This window comes from Ursus americanus, chromosome 1 (assembly GCF_024610735.1).
Source record: "Ursus americanus isolate L20-20 chromosome 1, mUrsAme1.1.p, whole genome shotgun sequence".
Lineage (NCBI taxonomy): Eukaryota > Metazoa > Chordata > Mammalia > Carnivora > Ursidae > Ursus > Ursus americanus.
The window spans coordinates 75,246,036-75,273,149 of record NC_142127.1 but is presented as its reverse complement, the minus strand read 5'-3'; the positions used below and the strand labels follow the sequence as shown (position 1 = coordinate 75,273,149).

Sequence of the window (27,114 nt, the reverse complement as noted above, 5' to 3'; positions counted from 1 at the left end):
CAATGGGGCAGTAGAGGTGCCCGTTTTTGGATCTGATTAGACTGGGGTTTGATGGAATTCTAGACGCTACCAGTCTTGCCCTGTTTTTTGCCTCACACTTCCCATAAGGTAGTTTGACATCCTCACAAAGCATCACGTTCCATGGGCCTCCACTTTTCAAAGGCCAGGCCTAGTCAATGCTTTAAACATGTGTGCACAAAAGCATCATTGTTCGAAGCCCAGAAAGAGACTCGAGGGGAGACTTACCAAAATCAGCCAGTTTGAGCTCTCCCAGGTGACTGATGAGTAAGTTCTGAGGTTTCAGGTCCCTGTGAAGAACGTGTTGGTGGTGGATGTACGCCAGGCCCCGCAAAAGTTGAAACATGAAAAGCTGGAAGGAATGAACACCTTATCTAAGCATATTTGAGCCACTATGTGTTGATTTCTCCTCTAAATCAAAAACAGTCATCTGAAAGAATATAGTAAAAGTGTCTCTTGAGAGACCAAAAAAAAAAAAAAAAAAAGAAAAAGAAAGAAATGAAGATTTTACATTCAGCGAGAGAAAAAAAAAAAAAGACAAGGAAAGTCAAGTAAGTAGACCATGTCCTAAACAAAGGGATTCTGCCTTTTCCTGACATCTCATTTCTTTGATACTGGAGGAATTACCCTTCCTTAAAAATCTAAAGGGAAACTTTGATGTTTCCTTTGGAACACTAGTTATTGATTTAGATGAGAAAGGTTTAATTTTTTTTCCCACCAATGAACTTGGCATATAAGATCAAAGTTGACCTGGAAATGATATTCTAAGGTTTACAACTGCTTGAGTTTTCCAGGCTCTCTGATATGAAACCCTTTTAAAAACATAACACAAGGAGACCAGACTAGGAAATATATCTTTAGATGGTAGTAGGAAATAAAGGAACCATTATCTTTTTAAAACTATTTTTAAAGTCTAAAGTTGAAAGTTGAAAACAAGCTATAATACAGCCATTTGATTAAGAGGGAAGAGAGACCCCCCCCCCCAAAAAAAGAGACAAAAAAAAAAAAAAACCTTAAGAGAATAAGGAATAAATAGTAGAAAGAAAAAAGAAGAGGGAAAAATACATTCTGGGCCCAAATGTTTAAATGTCACATGTGGTAAATAAGGTATAGAAAACCGAAGACATTACTAGGTTCTCACCAATGTAGAGACTGAAGGAAAAAAAGAATGCTTAGGATTCCAGTGTCTTTTGGTCTTTTCCAGTGCCACTGGCAATTGAGAATTGAAACAGCAATGTTAGTGTTTACAAAGACCTCTGCCAACTGAGAACATGTTCCGGCAGTTTGGAAGAGAAAATCTCAGCCCCAGCATTCCTGGAGACACAGACAAAGTAGCCGATTCTGAGCTGTGCAAACAGATCCACTTTTCTAGGATGGGATCCTGGAAATTAGGAACTTCAGAGACACTGGGACCTGAACTGGCCTAACAATGACTAGGAGACATTGGAGCCAAGCTGAGGGGCAGCATGGTCTGACCGGGGCAGGCGCCTGGGGGCCGTTACTTCCATGCAGGTCCCACATCGGGCTCACAAGCCATTTAAGAATATGGAAGATTTCTTGAGACGCCCATTTCAAATGTTCACTGGTTCTGTGACTTTCCCTAGTGCTTTCCCTTCTTGGTGTTTTGCATACGCACACTGTCCATTTTACCATTCATCAAACCACTAAGCTACCAAAATATGAAATTCCTATACCAATATTTAAACCTTCCAATCAGCTATAAATATAAATGTTTCTGGAAAAGACAATACGAAGAACCACCTAAAATTGCAGGAAAAAGAGAAGATGCTACCTTATGTGCTTACAGATATGTTTTTCAATGGGAAAATGCTGAGGAAGGAGGGAGCACGAGACAATTGAGGGACAGAGACAGAAGGGAGGAAGGGAAACAACATTTACTGAACACCTAGCACCTTTTAGAACCCTCAAAGTAATCCCGAGACGTATGATAGGCTTGTCCTCGATTTGCAGATAAGAAAAATAGGGCTCAGGGAAACTTTAAAAACATGTCAAGAAACAGGGCCAAAACTCAAACTCACACCTGCCTCACTCCTCTCCACCATTCTGAGAAACCAGAGAAAAGAAAATTAAAACATGACAGGGAAAGGGAGCATCAGCTGGCTGAGTCAGAGCCAGAGCCAGAGCCAGCCTGAAATGCCTTTCATGTTGGAGTACAGACTGCTCTCACTAATGAGTCACCGCCGCCTCCCACCTCCTCGCTCTTCGGGCCCTACCCTGGCTCCACGTGTATGTCCACCAGCGTTCATAAATGGTCATGCACTGCAGTATTAATGTACGGTATGTTATAGCCACACTTCTTTTCTTTTTTAAAGATTTTATTTATTTATTCGACAGAGATAGAGACAGCCAGCGAGAGAGGGAACACAAGCAGGGGGAGTGGGAGAGGAAGAAGCAGGCTCCCAGCGGAGGAGCCTGATGTGGGGCTCGATCCCATCACGCCGGGATCACGCCCTGAGCCGAAAGCAGATGCTCAACCGCTGTGCCACCAAGGCGCCCCTATAGCCACACTTCTTAAAACTGCAGTCTGTCCTGATTAACCTCACCACCCACTCACTCTTGAATCCTTTGCAACCTAGATTCTTCCATCACACTGGCCCAAACTTCACCGATAACACAACCCAATCCAATGGTGTTTTCTCAGTCAACATCAAGCCAGGTAGTGGGTGATTCTTTCCAGAAAGGCTTCCCATACCCCAGGGGTTAGTCCTGTTTTCAACACAGTGAGGCTCTTGGGAACAAAATCACTTCACTGGGCTAGTGCCATCTGGGCCAGAGTGAGCATTTTCACTGCTGCCTCTGCTGTGGGGATCTCATCCCTATCCCCACTTGCTTTGATTGGAAAACTTTTTCATTTGTGCTTCCACATACCCCTAATAAATCCCCCTATTAATTAGTGTAGCCCTCACAGATCCACAAAGTAGTCAAGTATGATTGCAGTCAAGTATGGTTTTCAACTATATTCCTGGTGCTAGTGACCCTCTCGACCATGGCCTTCGCTGAAACTGTCTCTTCCCTTGATTTCCATGAGTGTGTTTTCTGGATCTTCTGCAATCTGAAAAGCTGCTTCCTTTTGTCTCTTGTTGTCCTGTTCCTCTTTTAGCCCCTAAAGGCAAAAGTTCTGTAATCAGTTCTTTTATCTCTGTGCATTGCTCTTTTGGTTATCTACTCTCTTGTCATGAACTACAAACTCCATGTGCCGATTACCCCTAAGTCTACATCTCCAGCATATATCTTCCTCCTGGGCACTAATCTCTCTCATTGTCTGCTGCTCACTTCCCTATGGATTTCCACCTCAACTAGAAGCTCACCATGTCTAAAACAGCACTCTTCCTCCTCCTCTGCAAATCAACTTCTTCTATTTCTGTTAATAGTGCTATAATTCTTCTGGTCAATCAAGGAGATTATGTTAGAAATCCAGAAGGTGAGACCTCACCCTCGACTTCCTGAATCAGATGCCCAGGTCATTCGTCCACTCATTGAAGTTTGAGAAGCCCTGGGCTAGCCCACATCAATAAAGTCCTAACTGGAATCCCTACTCTTTAATCCATCCCACAGACCACAGTTACATAAATTTCCTTCTGATCATGTCATTCTCTCTCAACTCAAACCCCTTTAATGACCCTACTGTCTAAGAAATATAGTCCACATCTTAGAAAATAAGGCTCTCAGCCACCTACCCAATCTATTCTTCCAGACTGACGTACCCCCATCTCACTAATATATTCTCTATTTCAGGCCAACAGGACCAGAGATGCAGTATCGGCACTAGTGTAAAAGGATCTTCACCACGAATCAAGGTTAGCAATGGCAAGAGCTGGTTCTATAACCTCAGGCAAAATACTTGTCTTCTCAAACCTTGGACTCCAATTCTGCAAATAAGGAAGTTAGACCAGCCCAATGTTGTTAAGGCTTTTTTTTTTTCCCCTGCTGCAGCTTACAGTAAGAAATACACATGTATCCAGTATTCATACATAAGTACAAGTACAGTTTCAACTAGAAAAGTTGCACAAAATAATGCTAATTCTTACTAAGTGTAATGTACTCTAATATTTTCCATTCTTTTCTCATCTATTCCATCTCATTTTTTAAAATGCTAGTTGCTAATTGCCAAATTGATTTCATAACACATGAATGGGTCAGAACGTGAAGATTGAAAAACACTGTGGTTCCTCCAACCCTAATGGTCCATGACTCTGGGGTCCTTTTCCTTCAACACATCCCATACTTCTCTGCTCTTTGCTAAAAACATTCCTTCCTCCTGTGACATCTTCCCCTATTCCAGCCTCTTGAAATGCAATACATCTTTTAACGTCTGGCTTAATAAAATCTCTTAAAATGAGAAGATGACCTTTACTTTTTCGCACATCTACACTAGGTCTTATTTTTCACTTGGTGTTATTCACAAATGTCCTGTAATAGTATTGGTGCATATTTCTTATCTCTTGTTTTTGGTTGTAAGGCCCATGAGGGTAGGAATCATGTCTTCTATGTCGTTTTATCCTTCTAAGCCTTTTGCACAGTGCCTGGTATAAGAGTCACTCAAGCCTGAAAATGTTCTATCTTTCTTGGTTATTCTTTCTCCAAGCGTTCATCAACTTAATCAATACATCTAGTTCCTTGACTCTTCTGCCCTCTCCTGAGCTATCAGCAACCTGCCTATCTTCACTTCCTTCCTTCAGATTAGACTCAGTTTAGAAGCCTGACCATCACTTTAACCTCTCTCTTAACAATCTCTTCAAATCTCTTGCCCAACTGTCTTTTTCTTTCACATGTCTGGCAAAATCCCAACTCTGAATCAATCCAACTGTCTCCTTTTTCTATTCCTCTATCTGAATTGCTCAGCACTGCCATTACAAAGGAAATCCCATGATTAGGCAGATAATTTAATGGTTCTCATTCTCACCAAGAGTCCTCAACACAATACTAGATATTCTCTCTTGGTTTGCCTACTTAGGTCTCTATCCTGTCTCCACTGGCTATTTTAAAATGTTTTCACTCTCCTCAACCCCCAAACCTTCTTTCCCCCTTGCTTCCGAGACTGGATTAGGTCCCCTTACTATGAGTTCTCATGGTATTTCTAGTTAACATGGCCATAGCCCCTGTCAATTTGCTTCTTACTACCCATTTAAGTCTGTGTATCTTACTGGGCTTTAAGTTTATTGAAAACAAGAAACACAACTTATTCATTACTGAAACCTCAGAACGTAATATAATACCAAGTACTCAATCATTCTTGAATGAATAAATGAATAAAAGAATATAAATGTTAATTAAATGAATGAGTACATCATATAGAAATTTCATATAGGTTATATCAAGGACCAATCAATTAATTAATGCCAATAAAAACCTTAGGGAATGAAAAGTATGAAATGAAAATGGCTTCTAAAATTTACAGCAAACATAGAATTACAGAGAGTTAAGAGTTTGTTATTATTTCTATTCCAGTGACTAGGAAATGGAACTTGGTCCCATTTACAACAGGATCTGATAGAACAAGCAAACAGGTGACTAATTTCAACCTAACAAAGGTAGTTTGTTTGCTGATTCTGGTGGGGAACTGTAAGTACAACACAGACTTTATCACAGACCACAGTAGTCTGCCATGTACCTATTTTATGATGGCTTAGCTTCACTTCTTTCCTTTGAATGCGATTCTTTTTAATTGGTTTGTACTTCTGAAGACACATTTGCACGATTGCAATGACTGACAAGTTTAGGCCGCCTGGAAAATGGCTAGACATTGCTCTATATCTTGAGGGTGAACTTTTTTTTCTTTTTAAGATTTTATTTACTGATTTTGAGAGAGAGAGTACTCACACATGGAGGCGGGGGGCTGGGCAGAGCAGAGGGAGAGAATCTCAAGCAGACTCCCCGCTGAGCCCAGAGCCTGACAGGGGGCTCAATCCCCACAACCGTGAGAGCATGGCCTGAGCGGAAATCAAGAGTTGGACACTTAACTGACAGAGCCACCCAGGCACCCCAAGGGGGAACTTTAAAAAAAAACTTTTCTCCAGAATATCAATGCTATGCATCTTCTATTTAGTATCATGGGACTTTGCTTTGCCATGACAGTCCATTTCAAAATTTGTCTGCTCAAAATGAATTTATGGGACTTCATCAAGATTAAAAGTTTCTGCACAGCCAAGGAAACAGTCAGAAAAACTAAGAGGCAGCCCACGGAATGGGAGAAGATATTTGCAAATGACACTACAGATAAAGGACTGGTATCCAAGATCTACAAAGAACTTCTTAAACTCAATACACGAGAAACAAATAAACAAATCAAAAAATGGGCAGAAGATATGAACAGACACTTTTCCAATGAAGACATACAAATGGCTAACAGACACATGAAAAAATGTTCAAAATCATTAGCCATCAAGGAAATTCAAATCAAAACCACACTGAGATACCACCTTACGCCAGTTAGAATGGCAAAAATAGACAAGGCAAGAAACAACAATTGTTGGAGAGGATGTAGAGAAAGGGGATCCCTCCTACATTGTTGGTGGGAATGCAAGTTGGTACAGCCACTCTGGAAAACAGTGTGGAGGTCCCTTAAAAAGTTAAAAATTGAGCTACCCTATGATCCAGCCATTGCACTACTGGGTGTTTACCCCAAAGATACAGATGTAGTGAAGAGAAGGGCCATATGCACCCCAATGTTCATAGCAGCAATGTCCACAATAGCTAAATCATGGAAGGAGCCGAGATGCCCTGCAACAGATGACTGGATTAAGAAGTTGTGGTCCATATATACAATGGAATATTACTCAGCAATCAGAAAGAATGAGTTCTCAACATTTGCTACAACATGGACGGCACTGGAGGAGATAATGCTTAGTGAAATAAGTCAAACAGAGAAAGACAACTATCATATGATTTCTCTCATCTATGGAACATAAGAACTAGAATGATCAGTAGGGGAAGAAAGGGATAAAGAAAGGGGGGTAATCAGAAGGGGGAATGAAACATGAGAGACTATGGACTATGAGAAACAAACTGAGGGATACAGAGGGGAGGGGGGTGGGGGAATGGGATAGACCTGTGATGGGTAGTAAGGAGGGCACATATTGCATGGTGCACTGGGTGTTATACACAACTAATGAATCATCGAGCCTTACATCGAAAACTGGGGATGTACTGTATGGTGACTAACATAATATAATAAAAAATCATTATTAATAAAAAAAAAAAAACAAAAAAAACAAAATTTGTCTGCTGAGGGCAAGCTGGAGAGGAGCCCTGACTCTCAAAGTACTCACCCTGACATTGTGCGGACGAAGCCCTCCTGGGTGCTGAGACATGTACTGGGCCAGGTCTGTGTGCTGCACCAAATGGTGGAGAGAATGACATTAGCGGGTCTTGAACAGTGCCCTAAAGCAGACCCCAGACGTGACTGTCAGAGGTATTACAAACTTCAGAATTTTTGAGAATAAGGTACAGAAGATACATAACCAGATTTCCTGAGACCTCCCTATTAAGGTCGAGCGCAGTGTGTCTTTCTAAATGGCTGTCCTAAGAAGGAAGCTTGTTTCTCACCATCACAAAAAGGTGCTCATTTTAAATGGCTGCCACTGAACACAGTGATACAGGCATTTTTCACTCTCCTTGGAGGCAAGTCAAGTACACATGCCTTAGGATTTCTTTCTGCTAATATTTTGAATGACTTTTTTTCCTTTCAAAAATATGAGAGTGAGTTATTATTTAGTAAACTTGTATACAATTTTTAAAAACCTTGTGATTTATGTCTTTATTGTCAATGAAAAAATGTTGGGTTCTGCTCAGATGGTGATTAAAAATAGATAAAAAAATAAGTACAGAAGTTTTATTTAGGAGGCAAACTCAATGTGCTTATTTATTATTGCCGGTAAGGGGGGAAAAAGACAGCAAATACAGTGGGTAAAGAAGCAGGACCAAAGAAGGAGTGTAAGAACAATAGGCTCTAGTAATCATAATAATGAAAATTTCCATGACACTTTCCACATTGTAATGAAAGTTTTATCATGCCATAAAATATTAACAGATTCATTATACAAGCACCAGGCTTTTCCCTTATGCTTTATAAAATGCTGGGGCAACTCACCATGTATTCAAAAACGAATGTCAGAGTCTCTTTGGTGTGGATTATGTCATGCAGGAGCACAATATTGGCATGTTTCAAACCCTTCAAGAGAGAAGCTAGAAAAATTAAACAAGATGTTAATTCAATCATTGATAATGAAAGTACTGCTTTAAAGATATCAAGCAGTATTTACTTTTTAAACACTTCAAATCAATCGTTCTGGTTTTTTGTTGTTGGGAAAAAACTCTCATGAAATAATATTTGAAATTACAAAGGACCTTCATTATTTGTCAAATGGCAAGTCATTGCATTTACATAACTTATTTTTCTTACAGGCTAGAGCAGTTGCAAAAAAAATATGTTTCCATTTATCTAATCAATTTCATCAAAGCACTCAGAGCACTTTGCAAGTGCTTCCCTCTGGGAATCTTATCTCCGCTTCAGAGTTACAGGAGAGAAGGCCTGGAGAGATAAAGGCCATTGGAGGAGCAGGAAATGGAGTGTTCTGCCCTCTAGAGTAGGACTTTGCAATATGTGACCATTCTCTAAAATTCAAAGTGTCACAGAGGGTCAGCAGGGCTGGTGGATGTGATTAGTGGAAGGCGGGGGATAAGAGTATGGGATGAAGAATTGTTGAAACATGATAGAGAGTGGAGAGGATTTCTTAAAGGGAGAGTTGCAAATCTCTATGGAAAGGAGAAAATGCAAACTTGAAAAGAGGACAGAGCCAAACTTGGGGAGCCCAGGGAAGTGTGAGTGGGGCGGTCTGAGAACTGTCTCATCTTTAATAACAGATTATTATTAGGTCACTAAAGGCAGCTTTAAAAGGGAGACGTCACCACAAAAGCCCAGTGAGTGGCTGGGAAGATCTGAGAGGCTGTTGTTGGGGGCTTCAGAGATAGGATGCCCTCGCTTCACAAGGGTGGAGACTAGAAAAGGCATAAAAGGAGATGATGAGTCTCAGCTCAGGACATCCGTGCATGAGTAAATGGTGTCCTTAAGACTTACAGGAAAGGGAAAGTTAAGTATAAGCCTCCAATCCATGTTCTGCAGGGCACGCTTGCATGTCAAGAATCTCTTACACCAACTCTTTCCCAGAATTCCATAAGATCAAAACCAAACTCAAATACCACCCTCAAGGTTTGGAACAAATTACTTCTTTCAGGAATCTTATTACCCTGTTGTGAGGGTCCTCTGTTGTTTTGCCCTCTTGATCGCCATTTTCCTTTCTAGTGGGGACACCTCCATTTTCCTCTGGGGAACCAACCCTCTACCCACCCAGTCCATGCTATTCCGGTGGGGCTGACCCCACCCTTACTCAAGACTGAGTGTGTCACTCAGGCCTGGCCAGTCAGAGCACAGCACTCTCTAGGCACCGCAATAGGGTTTAGAGACCAGGCACAAAACTGTATTTTGTTGGTGTCGTCCAGAAAGAAGTACTTTCTTTTCCACTGTGAAAAGAAGATTGAGCTTGTTGGATTTCACTAGGAGCTGCTCTGGCCAGATTACCAACACCTGGTGACAGCCTGTCTGGGACTGAAACTAAGGCAGAGAAAAACAGTGCTGAGGATGGAGAGGCCTGGATTCCTGGTGACATCATCTACGCCCTGCTAGCCCATAGTTATCAGAACTATCAGCCAGTGAATTTCCTTCTTTATTTAACATCAATATGAGCTGGGAACCTCGAAACTTCAAAGGAGCCCTATTATACCCGCTAACCCTACTTTGCTCTAATGACTAATACTCTAACTTTACTTTTTGCCCCCTGAATCCTTATGAGCTAAATTTATTATTCCACTTTTACAAATATGTTGCTTTGTCAATGTAGTGAACAGTTTGACAGGCATCTGTTTAATGTCCCTGGCCCCAGACTGAAGGCTACATGGGAACAGAGGGAGGAAGGTTCCCTCTCTTATGGATGCGGCCGCACCACCTAGTACAGCACTCAGCCAAGAGTAAGCACTTAATTTGTCAAATATATTTATTGAGTGTCTTCACAGAGAACCGATTGTGGAGCCAGAGACCCTAATGTGAATCCCGGCCCTGTCACTTTCTATCTGAATGAGCTCAGGAGAGTATCTCAACCCCAGTCTCAATTCACTCCTACTGAAAAAGAGATAAGGCCTTTTCTGACTTGACTTCACAGCGTTGACATGAGGATGGAATCAGATGTTATGCATGGAACCCTTGGAAAATGGAAAGCATCACACGGTTGCAAATTAGAATTAATACCCCAGCCATCAGCTTCTTGCCCTTCCCTTTTACCTTGAACTCCACTAAACCCTAACTCCCAGGTTAATATCTTTAAATTTTGTTTATGTTATGTTCCTCCTAGAGTTTTCCATATTTACAACAATGACCTCTGACCATCAGTTGAGAATGCTGTGTTTGTGTATATTTTTATTTATGAATTATATTCATTTTCTCTCCCTATACAAAGACACACAGACACACACTGACACACACACACACACACACACACACACACGCATTGTAAAGCACACACCAAAACTAGATTCTAAAGGATATGGTAAAGCTGTAATCGCTAGGAATAATATTAAGATATTTTTAATATAATTTTATTCTTACTTAAATTTGATATTACTAAAACTCATGATGCTCAGTTTTTTTTTTTCTTTTAAAGATTCATTTATTTGAGAGAGAGAGAGTGGGGGGAAGGAGGGACAGAAGGAGAAGGAGAGAGAGAGAATCTCAAACAGACTCCCTGCTGAGCACGTAGCCCAAAGTGGGGCTTAGTCTCACCACCCTGAGATCCCCATGACCTGAGCCAAAACCAAGAGTCAGACACTTAACTGACTGAGCCACCCAGGTGCCCCTTGTGATGCTTATTTTTAAAACCATGGTGGCATGTTTTCTTAATCATGATGGCTTCATACTGTTATTTGCTAAAAAGCTCAAGGAACAATATCTACTTAGGATGAGGCTCACTGCTAACAGTGGGTATAAATATTTTATTTAGTTTTCTTGGTAATTTCTATTTTATAGGGGTAGGAAAAGTGTCAGTTTTATCATTTCTCTATTGTGCACTTTTTATATTATTAGTCTCATCTTCAATTCACAATTTCTTTGAGAAATCTTTTTAAACTCCTCTCAGCTCTTTTTCTCACACCCTTATCCAATTCAGCAGATTTGTTGGCAATATGAAAACATGCCCAGAATCCCTCCCTTCTTGCCATCTCTCTGCTACCATCCCAGGCCAAGCCATCATCCTATCTTGACTGAATTCGTGCCCATCCCTTCCAGCTAGTCTCTCCCTGCATCCTCCCTCCCTTTCTGCAGTCTGTTGTGCACAGAACAGCCAGCCGCTGCCATCCTCCTCAGATGGAAGCCTTTCTTGCTTCCAAACTCTCCAGTGGATCTTACTCAGGGTAAGATCCAAAGGACTCACACTGGCCTGTCCAGCCCACATTACCTCCTTGCGCTCATAAACTCACACTCCTATCCTTGCTCACTTGTCTCTAGCACGCTGGCCTCTTAGCTGTTCCTTGGACACTTCCAACACATTTGCTCCCTGAGTCTTACACTTGTCCTTGTCTCTGCCTATAACCCTCTTGTCTCATTCCCTGCATGTTTTCTCCCTCGCTTCCTATAGGTCTCTATTCAAACCATACACGTAAAGTCTGGGCTTCCATGACCCTTCTCAATGAAATAGCAGCCTCCCCACCCCTGACCTACGCTAATGATCCTCTGTCTCTGTGCCCTGTTTTTATTCTTCTCCATAGCACTTACCACTTATTACCCCTAACCTATTATATATTTGTTAGTATTCTCTCTCCACCCTTAAGCAGAGACTTCTGTCTTTTTTGCTTATTGCTGTATCTCTAGTGATACAGAATATCATATGGTGTCACTAACCACCTAATATCATTTCTATAACTATAATTGGTTCGCAGAGGGTGTTTCTGTGAGAAATGCTTTCTTTTCGTTGTCTTCCTCATTACGTTATAAATGTTGTGAGTGTTATTGCCATATCTACGACTGCTTTTTTAACACTCCAGAACTACCGAAATACTTATATGCACACTGTGACTTTTGGTGAACAAGAATAGGCAATTTACATGAAAGAGTAGATGAGGTTTAAAGCATTTATCTCATGGTATTGGATATTGTCAGGTCCATCTACCAAAGGGATCTAAAATGCTTTCAGCCTCAGATGTGTGGGTCTCAACCCGAAGACGAAAAGGTCTTTCTTCTCATTTCAAGGCTGCCTCATAAACTTCACAGTAGGATACGGTGTGTTCTGCAGACTAACAAACTGAAGGATACAAAAGCTGAGAAGGGGAAAGATCCTAAAATCAGAGCATTCTGATTCCTGTAAAATTATTGTTTTTATAATTCACATATTCTAAGTATACCTGTTTTTGTTTTCTTTTCAAAGAAAAGACACACAGATAAACTGGGGAGTCTTTAAAGATCCAGACAAGTAGAATCACAATGGAATTTCTTTGAGTGCTTCCAAAATACTTTTGGTGATCATGGCGATGATGATGATGATGATAGCTCATCGAGCATTGACCACATGCCAGGCATTGCTGTAGAAATTCTGCGTATATTACCTTGGTATGAGAACAGTCAGAAAGCCAAAGAGTAAATCTGAACAAAACAACTTAATCCCAAAGATCAGATCACAACTGAACATTATTCAGCTCATTTTAAAAATGCAAAGTATTCTTTCTTCATTTTAAATGTCCAAACGTAGTAGGACCAACTGGTTGAACATTAAATGGCACTTAATTTGATTCTCATATATATAAGATATTTAATAATTTTAAAAATTATTTTCATCTTGCAATGATATGAGAATATTTAGTTTCCTGGTTTCGTTAAATTTTATTGGGGTTTGTGGGTTAGTGAAGTTTTAGGAAAATTGATGCTTTCCAAGTGCAATGGGTCATGATGTTTTAATGTTACTCTACTGTGTCTGCTTTAGTGTATGTAAAATATGATGGTGACAGGGAAGAACAAGACTGGCTCCCAAAGTCCTACGGCCCAGCTCTATGTAGTGAATGGCTGGCTGACTGTAAGCTTTTGAAAGTCTGGACTGTCCTTGTCCCTATCTTTGTATCTCTAGCATCTAGCATAGGCCTGGCATGTGTTGCTCAGTAAGAGCTTGTGAATTAGTGAAGACCAAATGGTTGTAATTGAGTTTGTGTAGGAGTTAATAATGGAGTCAATTTCCACCCCCAACCTCCACTGGGCATTGAATTAAAAAGAGTTTGTGGTTCCTGATGTTACATTTCTTTTGGCCTGGGTGTCACAAATCAAGTAAATGAGTCAAGTTATTCATTCCAAGAAAAGAAATCTAGATTATGTTAAATGTTAAGACAAACGTTAGATAAGTAGTCATCTGATTTCTTTGCAATTGTAATCTGATCCCATATCGTCATCCCGACATCATTTTGTTTTATAAAAATCTATGCTTATGAAAATGTGCTAGGTCTGTGATGTGATTTGATTGCATTCTATGGAGGACTTCTTGTCAACCAGGCCTCCCGCAGTCTATTTGTAGTAACAGGCAAGTCAGCGGTTCTTATCGTATCCTCTACCTCATTGTATGACCTTGGGATGGTTCCTTAGTCTATTTTTGGCTCAGTTTTCTCATATATGGACTGGGAATAATTACTTTGTAATGTTTTCTATTAGAGAATGATCTTAAAAGGTCCTCAGCTAAAACTGTTTCTAATTTAAACACTGCAGTTATTGGTGCTATAAAGTACATGATAGAATCAGAATTGACAAACATACAATATTATTCTCTTTAAAATATTTCTTCTGCATTTTGCTTAACATTTATACAAAATGTATCATAAAAACAGATTTCTATTTTTATTTTTGCTAAAGGAGAAATGCTTGAGTTATGGATTTCTAAATTTATCATAATAAAGTAGGATGAGAACAGAATGGATTCTAATACCTAACTATTCTGATTACTAGTTCTGAGGCTTCAGACAAGTTACTTAACCTCTTTGAGACTTTGATCCCTTCATCTGCACAACAAAAATAACATGCTTTACCTCCTAGAGTTGATGTAAATATTTAAAAAAAGATAATGGGGGGGAAGGGGAGAAAAGATTATGTCTTATGCCTAGTCTTCAAAAAAATTTAGTTATATGATTGCTTCCTAAACAAATACTGCTAATGGGCTAAAAGTCTTGGGTTTAAACCAAAAGTTTCTATTTTTTGAAAGATATTTAAAATAATGCACATTATTAAGATATGTAATGATACACAGTTTTGTAAAACTAGGGAATGTATTCTTACATAAAAGCTTAAAATATTCACCTGTTCAAATGAAAGTATATTCTCCTAGCTGTAAAAATAAACAGTTAAAATATAATTCTAGAGCCAATTGTGGAAGATTTTTTCATGAAGGCAGCTAATCTTCTTAATTAGCGAAGGAATGAGGGCAGTGAACGTGTCTGTTTTGTGCACTGCTATGTATCTGGCATCCATCCAAGTGTGTAGCCATAGTAGGTGCTCAATAAATATTTGTAGAATATCTGTAGAATATTCATAGAGAGTGTATAGAATTTTGAATCAGAGAGATTTGGTTTGAATCATGGCTATCCACTGGAATAATAATAGCATCTATCTCCAAAGGTTGTTAAAAGAATTGAAAGACGTGACACATAAAAAGTATCTGGCACATGTATTATGATATGTGTCCCTTGGTGTTGCTCATACTTTTGCTAATTTCATCATATTACATGTTAAGATCAAATAGTTCTCCAAATGACCAGATTAATGAACCACCATATGTATTCTACTTATATGGAGAGAGACCGTCCATGTAGTAAAATCCTACTCAGTAAATCTTTGGCTGATATCCCATCAGAGCAGCCAAACTGTTCAGGAAAAGTAATTCCTGCTTCAAGGCTTTTCTTAAAAAAAATCTGCATTACTTGTTCAGTTTTTCTGCATGTGGCTTTCGGTTGCCTTTTTAGCTAGTGACCCTGGATTTTAACTAATGAACTCCAGCTGTTCTTATTTTGCCTTCCATCCCTTCTCATTTAACCTCCTGTCTCCCTGGTCTCACATCCTTAAATTCTTACAGGAAAAATGGGACAGTGCCAAAGTTTTCAAATGAGGCCTCATCTCTTCTTGAGGGGAGAGGGCTTCTCTAACAAGGGCTCCCAGCTTTTTCAGTGATGGAAAAAGAAACATTCATTGTTGGAAAATGGATGCTTAACAACCTCCAATGTGTCAAAAATCCTCTTGTGGTTTTTAATATTATACAAGCAAAGCGTTCAGTAAGGTAAGTCCATAAAACAAACCCAGAAAGTCCACAGTCAAATACTAAATGTAATTGCAAACACCTGGGAGGGAGAGGCAATTCCTCAGTAAATATGCAATAAAAGAAACATCTACCATACAGAACAGTACAGATCCAGCTTTTCTGAACCATGCTGAGAGCCATCTGTTAGCAAAACTGGCAAAAATTTTTCATTGTTAAGTCAAATGTCAACCTGAAAAACTTGGCTGTGGGCAAAATCTGAGCGAGGCAGGCCTGAAGTAATAGGCAAACTTGAACGCACAAAGGCAACACCATGGAAATGCAGTGAAGCTGGGCCAGAGACTCTCCCATTATATTGGTGACCTGGGGATTTCTATTATGTTCAGAAATACTATTCAACCTATCCACACATCTCTTTCTAAATCTGATCATACTTTCATGGGAACCACTAATAAGTACATTAGTAAATGCAGCTTCCATTATATTAAACACTTAAAACCTTGCTTTCCTCTAGAATGCACCTGATCCTACCAGGATGAATCCCCGCCTAACCTGACAGCCATTTGGCCCCTCTACTCAAATTCAAAATGACATATTTCCCAAGGGCTCTAAAAGACTTTTGAAAATGGCATCAAATTCAGTTATAAACTCATTTTCTAAATTGCTTTTTCCATGCCTGTTTGCATAACCCATCCTTCCAAGCTCAGTTCCAAATCTACTGACTCCATTAGCCACACCAAGACTCACTGGTTCTCATCTTAGTTTATGTCTTTTTTTCTTTTCTAACCTCCATTATAACACTTGTAACTTGAATCATCCACTCTGTTAAAACTGAAAATGATACAGAGCAAAGATCAGAGCGTTTTCTTCTCATCCTTCACAAGGCCTAGCATTATGCTGTACATAGACTATGCGTTCCATAAAGAGGGGAAGATAAAGTAGTTAAAAGGGGAGACAATAAAAGGGAAGAGTCGTTTCTGGTTTTTTCCTAAAATGGATAGCAGTCCTATCATCATTTTATTTTAAATGGCTCATGTAAAAGGTTAATAAATTGTATTTTTAATGATTTATTTTCACTATATTGCCTTCTTGATTTTTTTTTAAAAACACGGAGCTTGAATGAACGACCTTGAGATTAAGACCCGAGCTGAAATTAAGAGTCAGATGCTTAACTGACTGAGCCACCCAGGTGCCCCCTTCTTGATTTTTATATTATAGATTATTAGTTATCCTGATAGTGAATGAGACATCACTAAAGGAAAGGAAAAGAATGGAATAGTAATAGCCAGTATTTGTTGACCTCTGGAAATGTGATAAGTGCTTTAGATACATATTCTTATAACAACTCAATAAAAGTGGTTCTATTATCCTCTTTCTGCAACAAATGTGGCTAAAACGGATAAGCTAATCTATCCATGGTCACACCATAGTAATTGGTAGATTTAGGATTCAAACCCAAGTCCCTCTGACACCAGATGCCTCACCTACTTGCTGTACTGCCCAGGGTACAGAGAACATACAGGGACAACACTAAAAATTCATGCCTTCCCAAAGAGTTTCTCAAATGCTGTCTAAACAACTTACGATTTTCAGGTAAATTACTAACAGAGAATTTGTGTGGTTGTATTATTTTTTCTCTTTTATATGGATCTGTCCAGGGTTCTATAGATATAGTCTTAGCACTTTAGCATGGGACCAAACACACAGAGGGTATTTAGTGAATACACATTGAGTCCACGGTCTTGGGCAACTAATAGAATAGTTTTGAATCTTAATTTCCTCAAGAATAAATAATACAATGATAGTTTCAATATACTCCGAAAACCATTATGAAGAATACAGTTGCAATTATAATATTACTTCTAGAAATATTAAAAGCTAGATGCTGAATGGAGAGACTCAATGGATTTTTTTTTTTTACCAAGTCGAGAACTTGTAAAACAGATCTCTTGTTTCTTACCTTCCCGAATAGCTGTAAATGGGACTCCTTCCTCTGCATTCATGCTGATGACTTTTAGAGCCACTAGTTGTCCATTTATCCTAGAAGAGTTGGGGTTGGGGTCGGGGGGGAAGGGCACACATTCATTGCGATGGTTCACAGCAGTTCATAGCAGCAGTTTATACTAAGGACAGTGTAACAAAAGTCGCTTTTCCTTCCAAATACATTCCAGCATATGAATCCACAATGTTCTCAAAATAAACAGTTTTAAAAAGTCATATGTATGTATACCAATATATATATATTTTTCTTTTTACCAAAGTGATAGAGACTCATTATAGAAACTTTGGAGAATATAGAAAAGCACAGAGCCCTACCCTTCCCCTCACCAAATCCATCCTCGTAATATTTCGATGTATCTTGTTCCTTTCATTTCCCTTTGTGCACTTTAAGCCATCCTTATTTTCCATCTGATTGTTGTAGTGACCTCCTAACAGCTTCCCTACTTGTATGTCTGTACCCCTAGTTTCTACTCTCAACAGACTAGCCCAGGACATCGTTTCGAAGGGAAAGTCAGAACAAATCACTTCTCTGCTCACAGCCCATGTTATCTTCACATTTCACTCTGAATAAAAGCCAAATTCTTAGAACCATCTCCTGGGTGCCCCTGATATCTGCCCGGCCCCACCATTACTTCTCTCTCTTAATCTCCTCCTGCTCTCCCCTTATTCATCCTTTTGGTCACCAATGTAAGTGAAGCCCTAGAGAACCAAGATTTTCATACAAGGGTAAATATATTATTTTTTAAGATTTTATTTATTTATTTGAGAGAGAGCAAGAGAGAGCACAAAAGGAGAGGGAGAAGCAGACTGCCCACCGAGCAGGGAGCCTGATGCGGGGCTGGAACCCAGGACGCTGGAATCATGACCTAAGCCAAAGGCAGCCGTTTAACGGCTGAGCCACCCAGGCGCCCTTAAATATATTATTTTTAATACAGTGGGATTCATATCATATTATTAGTAACCTGCTTTTCCTCCATCTAATTTTTCTTCTATTCATTCTTGTACTGTATGATATTTAATAATGAGATAATAATTCATCATATAAATATACCTCAGTGTGTTTATGCTTAGCTGCTTCCAAATGCTTTTAAATTGTTTCTTTGGGCCATTATAAAAATACAGTCACTGTCCTGTTTGTCGCTCAGTCTCTTCACACAGCCCCTATTCTTTTCTTAGGGTCGAGTCGGAATTGGTAGGGTAGGCTGTGCACAAGTTTTTATTGTTTTGAATGCATGTTCCCAAATTATGCCACAGAGTGATCACACCACTGACTGGTCATGAGAGTGGCCATTCCAGCACTTTCTTGCCAACACTGGGCAGGCTTTTTGTTTTCTTTTTTTTTTTCTTTCATTTTTTAGAGCAGTTTTAGATTTACAGAAAAATTGAGAAGATCGTACAGAAAGTTCTCATATACCCCTCATCCAGTTTCTCCTACTGTTAATATATTAGTATGATACATTTGTTATAATTAATGAACCAATATGGGCACATTATTATTAACTAAAGATTATAGTTTATTAAGAGTTCTTTAGTTTTTTGCAGTAAAATTGTATTTTTTATTGTGGGTTGCCCTGTACGTTGGTAAAATTTGGAGGTAGTGCAACATGATGATACACAGGAATAGCCATAAAAGTAGCAGACCCAGGAATTTTTCCCAATAAACTTATTTAATAATGATTTTTAAAATTCCAAATGCATGTAAGATATTCCCTACTATGTTATAATAGAACACAATAGAAATAGCTGAAATGTCCAACATTAGAGCAATTTAAAAATGTGTGGTACATCAATATGATAGAATACTTTGAATTCATGACAATAGCATAAGTCAGGAAACATGTAAAAAGTAGAAAATATTCATGATAAAATGAACAATGGAATACAAAATAGCAAGCATACCACGTTTGTGACTTTAAATAATTTGTGTACATATGCAATTGCTGTGCTAGAGTGATGGAGTATAGAGGATTTTTAAGTTTTAAAAATTTATTTGCTATTACATATTCCTTTTTTTCCTTTTCTACAGCATTTATAAGTTTGTTATGGTTTTCCAATTTGATTTCAAAACGCTTTCTTTTATCTCCTTTAAAGTATCAATTTATCTACCTTAATCTTTTTTTGAAATTGAGATATAATTGACATACAGCATTTGGAGGTTAAAGGTGTACAATGTGTTGCTTTACATCTATATATTGCAGCATGATTATCAGGATTTCTTTAGTTTTTACCTAATGTCCTTTCTCTGTTTTAGGATCCCATCTAAGATACCACATTACATATAGTTGTCATGTCTCTTTAGGCTCCTCTTGGCTGTGACAGACTCCCAGACCTTCCTTGTTTTTGATGACCTTGACAGTTTTGAGGAGTACTGGTAAAGAATTTTGTAGGATACCTCTTTATTTGAATATTTCTGATGTTTCTCTTCTGATGAGATGGGGGTTATGGTTTTTGAGAAGGTAAGGTGCCATTTTCATCACATCAGATTAAGGGCACATACTATCATCAGAGTTTATGACTTTTGATATTGGCCTTAACCACCAGCTGAGGTCGTGTCTGTCAGACTTCTTCACTGTGGTTACTCCTCCCAACTCCCTTTCCACAGTGTACTTTTGGAAGAATGTCACTAAGAGTAACCCACACTTAAGGTCTGGGGGACATATGCTCCACCTCCTTCCAGGTGGGTTATTTACATAAATTATTTGAAATTCTTCTGCACAGGAAATTTCTTTCTTCTCTCCCATTTATTAATTTACTGAGCCATTTATTCGTAGCAGTGTAGACTCATAGATATTTATTTTACACTTTGGGTTATAATCCAATATTAGTTTATTTTGTTGCTCAAATTTTTCCAGCTTTATCCTTTGGGAGTCCTTTCAATTGGCTCCTGTGTCCCTTTGACGTAGCCCCATAAATATGGGGGTTGTTTTGGGGGGTCATACTTCTGTCTTCATTTTTCTTTTTGCCTATTTAATTTGCCTAAAAAGGATTATCACATTTTAATTTATATTTTTTAACTAATTGTGGACCTGAATTTTCTTAAGTTTATTGGTCTTTTCTGTTCTTTTGTGATTTGCCTATTTGCCAACCTTTTTATTGAAATATTTTGCATATACTTTTCACCTATTTATTTTGTCTACTTTAACATGTCTTTAAAAATTTTTTTTTAAAGATTTTATTTATTTATTCAACATAGATAGAGACAGCCAGCGAGAGAGGGAACACAAGCAGGGGGAGTGGGAGAGGAAGAAGCAGGCTCATAGCAGAAGAGCCTGATGTGGGGCTCCATCCCAGATCGCCAGGATCACGCCCTGAGCCGAAGGCAGACGCTTAACCGCTATGCCACCCAGGCACCCCTAAAATTTTGAACTTTAAAATTCTTATGAAGTCCAGTATTTTCCAAAATGTTTTACTCAGAGCATACCTCTGTGACATTCTCCCACCCCACAAAACAGTTTTTTGATCAAATATGTTTAGAAAATGCTTTATACTTTAAAATTTTTCTTAATCTTTCTTAGATAGTCATGGTATACATTAACATTTCAAAGATGCTGAGAGCAGTTGTAATAAAGAATCACATTTTTAGTTTTGTTTTAGTGTTCCCTGCAATGATTTGACAACAGCAAGTGTTTCAGTGAAACATTTCATAAGGTCTCTCAGAACTAGGGCTCCCTAGAACATACATGGCCAGATGGGGCACCACGGACACTTCCAATCTTCTCTTTAAGGGTTCTGACTTCAGTATTATGTATAGACAGATCTTTCCAGCCCAAAGATTGCATAGAATTCCTTTACCTATTCTTCTAGTTCTTATCTTTTCTTTTTCATTTAGCTCTTTATTTATTTTTTTTAAAGATTTTATTTATTTATTTGACAGAGATAGAGACAGCCAGCGAGGGAGGGAACACAAGCAGGGGGAGTGGGAGAGGAAGAAGCAGGCTCATAGCGGGGGAGCCTGATGCGGGACTCGATCCCATAACGCCGGGATCACGCCCTGAGCCGAAGGCAGACGCTTAACCGCTGTGCCACCCAGGCGCCCCTGATCTGTCTTTTCTTATACTACTCTATATACACTATTTCTATACTACACCATAGCATTTCAACATACTTATAATATATTAATACTTGAAATTAAAGAATCATTGACATCTTTGCACTATTTGATTTTCTCACCCAAATATTCTGTACTTATGATGGTCTCTGGAATAATACACAAGACTTTATACACCTGATCTGTATACAGCTGCAACTGCAGCTCTTCCCTGTCCTCACCTCGTTCGACTCTCCCCTGCAATGTCCTGCCTATTCCTGCCTCAGGGATTTGTTACTTGCTATTCCCTCCGCATGAGGCTCTGTTCCATTGTTCATGTACACGGCTTGTGCCTCACCTTTGTCAGAGTCTGTGTTCAAGGGTTCCTTTCTCATCCCGCTATTTAAAAGAGTCACCTACCACCGCACTCTGGCACTCCTATCCCACTTTGATGTTTTATTTTTTTTTCAAAGCACTTTTCACTTTTTACAGACTCAGTCTTTCGTCAATTTGTTTATTGCCTGACTAGTATGTACACGCCATAAGAGTAGAGAATTTTGTCTCCTCTGTTCCCCAATGACTCTTTATTGGCCGAAATAGTGCCTGGCACATAATAGGTGCTTAATAAATATTAGTAGAATGAATGCCTGTCTGGCTCTTTCTCAGGTCTTTATGTCCCTTAGTAAACCCTTGCCCATTTTTTGATACTAATGATTTTTGTTGTTGATATTGTAAGAGTAACTTCCCTTACTATATTTTCTATTAAAAGGATATTGCTAATACATAAGACTACTTTTGATAAGTGTATTTTGATTTTGTAATTGATCACCTTACTGTTCTTACTGCTTCTGTTGGTTTCTTAGATGATTCCTTGGTTTTTTTAGGTAGACAATTCTATAATCCACAAAAACGATATTCAGTCCTTTTTTTTGTCATTACATTGGCTAGAATATTTATGATAATCTTTAACAGTAAAGGATAATGAGCATTCTCACCCTGAGCATTCTCACCCTATCTCTAACTTAATGGGGATGTCTCTAGTATTTAACAAAAAAGGTATGTGGGTTGATGATTTGAAATATTCTATATCATAATGAGGAATTTTCATTTTATTTCTATTTTGTTCAGAGTTTTAAAAACTAGTAAGTGATGTTGAATTTATTTGGCATCTATCTTTTTGATATTTTAAAACTTCTTTTTAAATGATGAATTTTAAAATGATGAACTTATTTTTAAATGATAAATTTTAAAATGATAATAAGTAGGTTTTTTCCTAAGTGAGAATATAGGGTATATATTATTCTGTAACTTGCTTTTGTCTTTCAAAATATTGGACATCTTTTCATATTGACGTCTACCTCTTCCTTTAGATGGCTGCACACTGCTTCACTGCGTGGTGATTATTTAGCCAGTCCTCTATTAACGAGGTGACCAGGTTTTTACTTTTTCTATTATAAATCTTGCTGCAATGAATATACTTGTATATATATATATCTATGCACTTAAACAAGTATTTCTTTTTTTTAAGATTTTATTTATTTATTTATTTATTTGAGAGAGAGAGAGAGAGCACAGAGGGAGAGTTGTGGGGGGGGGGGAGCAGACTCCCCGCTGAGCAGAGAGCCCAGTGCAGCCAGTTGATCCCAGGACCCTGAGATCACGACCTGAGCCCAAGGCGACTGAGCCACCCAGGAGCCCCTAAACAAGTATTTCTAACGTATTTTTTATCCTATTACTCAGGTGAGTCCCTTGAAGGAAATTTCTTATATTCTTAGTTACTAAGATAGTCTGTGGAATTCAATTAAATAATATATTTAAAATGATATTTCCCTAAAATCCTGTTTGAACATGTAAAAATAATAACATGATTACTAGGATAAATAATAGTCTTGCCGTATTTATACTACATTTTTAAATGATTTTTAAATCATTGAGCCATTATTTTTCTCCACTAGAGTAACATAAACTAAAGGAATCAGACCTCTGACTTCCCCGCCTTGATTAAAAAGCAATGAAATTCATGGATCTTTCACATATCTTTAATAAACTTTGTCAGCCAAAACGGGCACTTGGCTTCTGGATTAGCATTATTTTTATTCTCCAGCCATTTTGTGTATTTTGCAAGTGTACAAACCCCAGGACTAATCATTTTTTGCATATATCATACTTTGTAGAAACCAACTTCAGTTTCTTCTAGAAACGTAAAGCAAAAAGGAAGGAGCAAACTCGAGGTTGCCATTGCAAACCTCTGTCATCATGTTTTAGGGAGAAATATGAAAAACCCTTTACAGACTGCACTTGTGAACAGCAATACTTGTTTCTTGGGTCCATAGTAGAAAGATTCTACTTCGAATTGAATAAAAGAGAGGAAAAGCTGATAAACATCTCAGTGGGTCGATTTTAATTAGGGCAAGAGAAGTTTGTTTTTCTTGCAAGTCTCTTTAAGTCATCGTGTCTCTCTCCCTGTTGACTATGGTCTTGCACCAGTTCTGAACTTCTGCCCTGTGTCCCCTTGGCTCTATAATTTCTAATCAGAAGGGTGGGATCCTCATCTAGAGAGTCTCTCCCAGCTATGAGTCACTCACCTGCTAATCCCCTTGTAAACTGTAGCGTAAGAACCTTCACCCAGCTTCTCCAAGTTCAAGTAAGATGAGGCTGCCCCAAAAGGGAGGCTCTTCCTCTGCTTGAGCGGAATGGGGAGGGGTGAGAGGTGGGAGAGAAAGAAAGAACACTTCTTTTTTTTAAGGTTGACTTTTTTTTTTTCCCCCAGAGAAATTAGACAGCATTGCCAGAGCATACTTGGGAAGGCCCCCTCCGTAACTACCCTGGGAGGGAGGGCCAACCTCCCTAGACAAGCACATATTGAATTCTTCACCCACATCAGCTGTTCACTCACCCACTGAAAACCCTGCCTCACATCCTCTTCCTGAAAAGAATCACTGTTACTCCGTGGCCTTTTACTCTTGAACTTCCGGGCACGGACAGCCTGAAGTCCCCTGGGGTGAAATGAAGTCATGGAACATGATGCTTCTTTTAGGTCCGTCAGCTAGAGAAAAAGGAAAGTACAGGAATAAATGTATGCAAAGTCAAGACTCAGTGGCTGGCAGAAACTATTTTTTCTTCATTTGTCTGATTGTCACTCTTCAGATGTTTTCTAAGCCTCCTACACCCTGAAAAGCAAGTCCTTTCCTGAAAGCCAGATCCTTAAAAAAGACCATGATGATATCAACTGCAGAAACTCTACATTCTTTCTTCACTTAAAAATATGTCTTAAACACTTCAGTTAACCTAAATCTCTCTGATGGATGCTTTCCAATTTTTCTCTGTTTAACTCAGCCTTTTCTTTTTTCCCTCATGTCCTCTTAATTTATCTTTTTTGGGGAATGATTTTCTCGTATGTCATTGCTAATAACCATAAGCTAATCATCAAGGTTTGGAACTCATAGCATACCAATACTGCAGCTTGCTTTCTGCGGCTCAGCTCTGTAATTTAGTACTTCAGAGATTACAAGAGAATAACTGCTTTCTCAACTTTAGGTCAACTGAGTTTTGTGCAGCCCAACGCATACGAGTGTTTTCCCCTTTTGGTTTACAAGAACATCCACAAATTTGATAACAACAGCCATAAATTCTCTGTGACTTTAATAGGATTTCTCCTTTATTGGTTGAGACCTACCGCAGAAAAACCCGACCCTGTTTCAGAAAGGGAGTCTCTGAGCTCCTTCGTTTATTAACAGAGGAAGGTGCTCCTCCTGGGAGACAAATACCTCGATCGCAGGCTCCGGCGTCTCGGGCACAGGCGCTGTTCTCTGGCAGCTCCGTGCCTCGCCTCCCTCCCAGCAGCGATGGCAGCTGCGTCCAGGCTGGAGAGTCTTTGAACACAGCTCTTGACCCATAATCTTCTAGGTTCAAGGAGAAAACCCGCACTTGAACCTCTCCCATCCGCCTCTTCTGTCCTCGTTCACTCCCTTTTTGCCAGAGGTCAGCAAGGCTGGAGCTTTCATATGACTCACATGAGGGCTCGGAGTGGAGCAGCCTCATGACTTCAGCAGTTTTTCCTGATCAGTGCAAGAAGCTACATCGGAAAGGTGGCCGCCTGCATTCTTCTGTGCACAACTGAAAACAGGACGGCTAATATCGGATGGAATCAATTTTGGCACAAAGTTCTTCTTCCAGACACAAGTTAGTGCTGTTACAGTACACGGCTTTGATGAATTTACATTGCTTATTCATATATGACCATGATATTTATTAGGCTTTCCTGGTGCTAAAGTGGACATATTGAGGAGTATTTTCTCCCTGCCTTTCATCTGAAAGCATTTTACTTCTCAGACTTTAAAATAAATTTGCAACCTTGCCAACTTTTAGTAGTCAAAGAAACCACAGAATCATAGAATAGGAAGATATCTTCATCTCTTTGCCTCCAAGCAACAGTGTGCAGTAGCTGATAGTCCCAGAGTGGTAGTCATTCATTCATTGATTCAAAAATGATCTAATGAGCACCTGTGTTGTTCTTACTATGCAGATAATCATGTTACCCAATGGTGGGGAGAGAGGAGTTTGCATGAAATATCTTCTTCTCTCCCTCTCTTCTTCCCACTCCCCCGTCCCTTCCTGCCACATAAATGTAATTAATGGTTACCATATTAATAGCATGACACATCAAGGAACTAGCTTGAGCTCCTTTGAGCTCAAAGACTTTTGAGCAGAACTTTTTCTCTCATACACTCCTAATATTATTGTCACTATAACGTACTAATCAGAGTGAGACAGAATATAGAATACACACACACACAATCAGTATCATTAAGGGAAAAAATTAATCATGTCTATTACTACAACAATATTTATGTATGTTTGATATCTGAACCTCAAGTTTTAAAAAAACCCTTTCAGAGAATTCAATGATGAGCATGCATTGAAGTTTTATTTAAAAATTGCCATAAGAGAAGATATGTAAAACAGGCCAACTTAAAGATTCATTTAAATTAGAGCCTTTTTAAAAAAAGATTTTATTTATTTATTTATTTATTTGACTGAGAGAGTGAGAGCGCACAAGCAGGTGGAGCGGCAGAGGGAGAGGGAGAAGCAGATTCCCTGCTGAGCAGGGCTCCATGTCAGGACCCTGAGATCATGACCTAAGCCAAAGGCAGATGCTTAACCGACTGAGCCACCCAGGCACCCTAGATTAGAGACATTTAATTAAAAAAAAAAATGACCAGGGGCACCTGGGTGGCTCAGTTGTTAAGTATCTGCCTTCAGCTTTGGGCGTGATCCCAGAGTCCTGGGATCAAGCCCCGCATCGGGTTCCCTGCTCTGCTGAGAGCCTGCTTCTTCCTCTCCCACTCCCCCTGCTTGTGTTCCCTCTCTTGCTGGCTGTCTCTCTCTCTGTCAAATAAATAAATAAAATCTTAAAAAAAAAAAAAAAAAGGTGACCGGTTAAACTAATGCAAAAAAAGTTATTTGGTTAAAGACTATTAAATCTTTGACCAACCATCAACAGAGAGTGAAAGGAGTTAATTCCCCAGAATACTTAATTCCATTAGAATTTATCATAGTTTGATTATAATACATTTTATGAGAAATGCTGATTTTTGCTTGAAAGGAGGTTGTGAATTGTTTCATACTCAGACCAAGTTTAAGACAGTTTTTCTTTATTACTCTCTAATTGTCATAAATTTTAGATTTTTTAAATGGCTAGCATTTTTATTTGCTAGGAGGTTA

The 27,114-nt window shown here is 39.0% G+C and overlaps 1 protein-coding gene and 1 long non-coding RNA gene across 3 annotated transcripts in view; one reads left to right on the top strand and one right to left on the bottom strand.

The window, feature by feature from the left end:
- LOC123798209 (uncharacterized) overlaps window positions 1-6,330 on the top strand; it is a 271,567-nt gene extending 265,237 nt beyond the window's left edge. Inside the window, exons 5-6 of the long non-coding RNA XR_015724738.1 lie at window positions 3,775-3,836; window positions 5,488-6,330. This is a non-coding gene — a long non-coding RNA (uncharacterized LOC123798209). The remainder of the gene's footprint in view (window positions 1-3,774; window positions 3,837-5,487) is intronic.
- CDK15 (cyclin dependent kinase 15) overlaps window positions 1-25,460 on the bottom strand; it is a 78,266-nt gene extending 52,806 nt beyond the window's left edge. The window contains exons 1-7 of one of the 2 annotated variants that reach the window (XM_087862720.1): window positions 25,158-25,460; window positions 24,287-24,436; window positions 23,976-24,073; window positions 17,323-17,402; window positions 8,129-8,223; window positions 7,308-7,370; window positions 247-370 (exon numbers count right to left, since the gene is read on the bottom strand). In XM_087862720.1, coding sequence (XP_087718846.1) covers window positions 247-370; window positions 7,308-7,370; window positions 8,129-8,223; window positions 17,323-17,402; window positions 23,976-24,073; window positions 24,287-24,436; window positions 25,158-25,286 — 739 coding nt within the window. In that variant the 5' untranslated portion in view covers window positions 25,287-25,460. The remainder of the gene's footprint in view (window positions 1-246; window positions 371-7,307; window positions 7,371-8,128; window positions 8,224-17,322; window positions 17,403-23,975; window positions 24,074-24,286; window positions 24,437-25,157) is intronic. The other variant, XM_045806517.2, reaches the window with a different exon arrangement.
- Window positions 25,461-27,114: the final 1,654 nt, after the last annotated feature.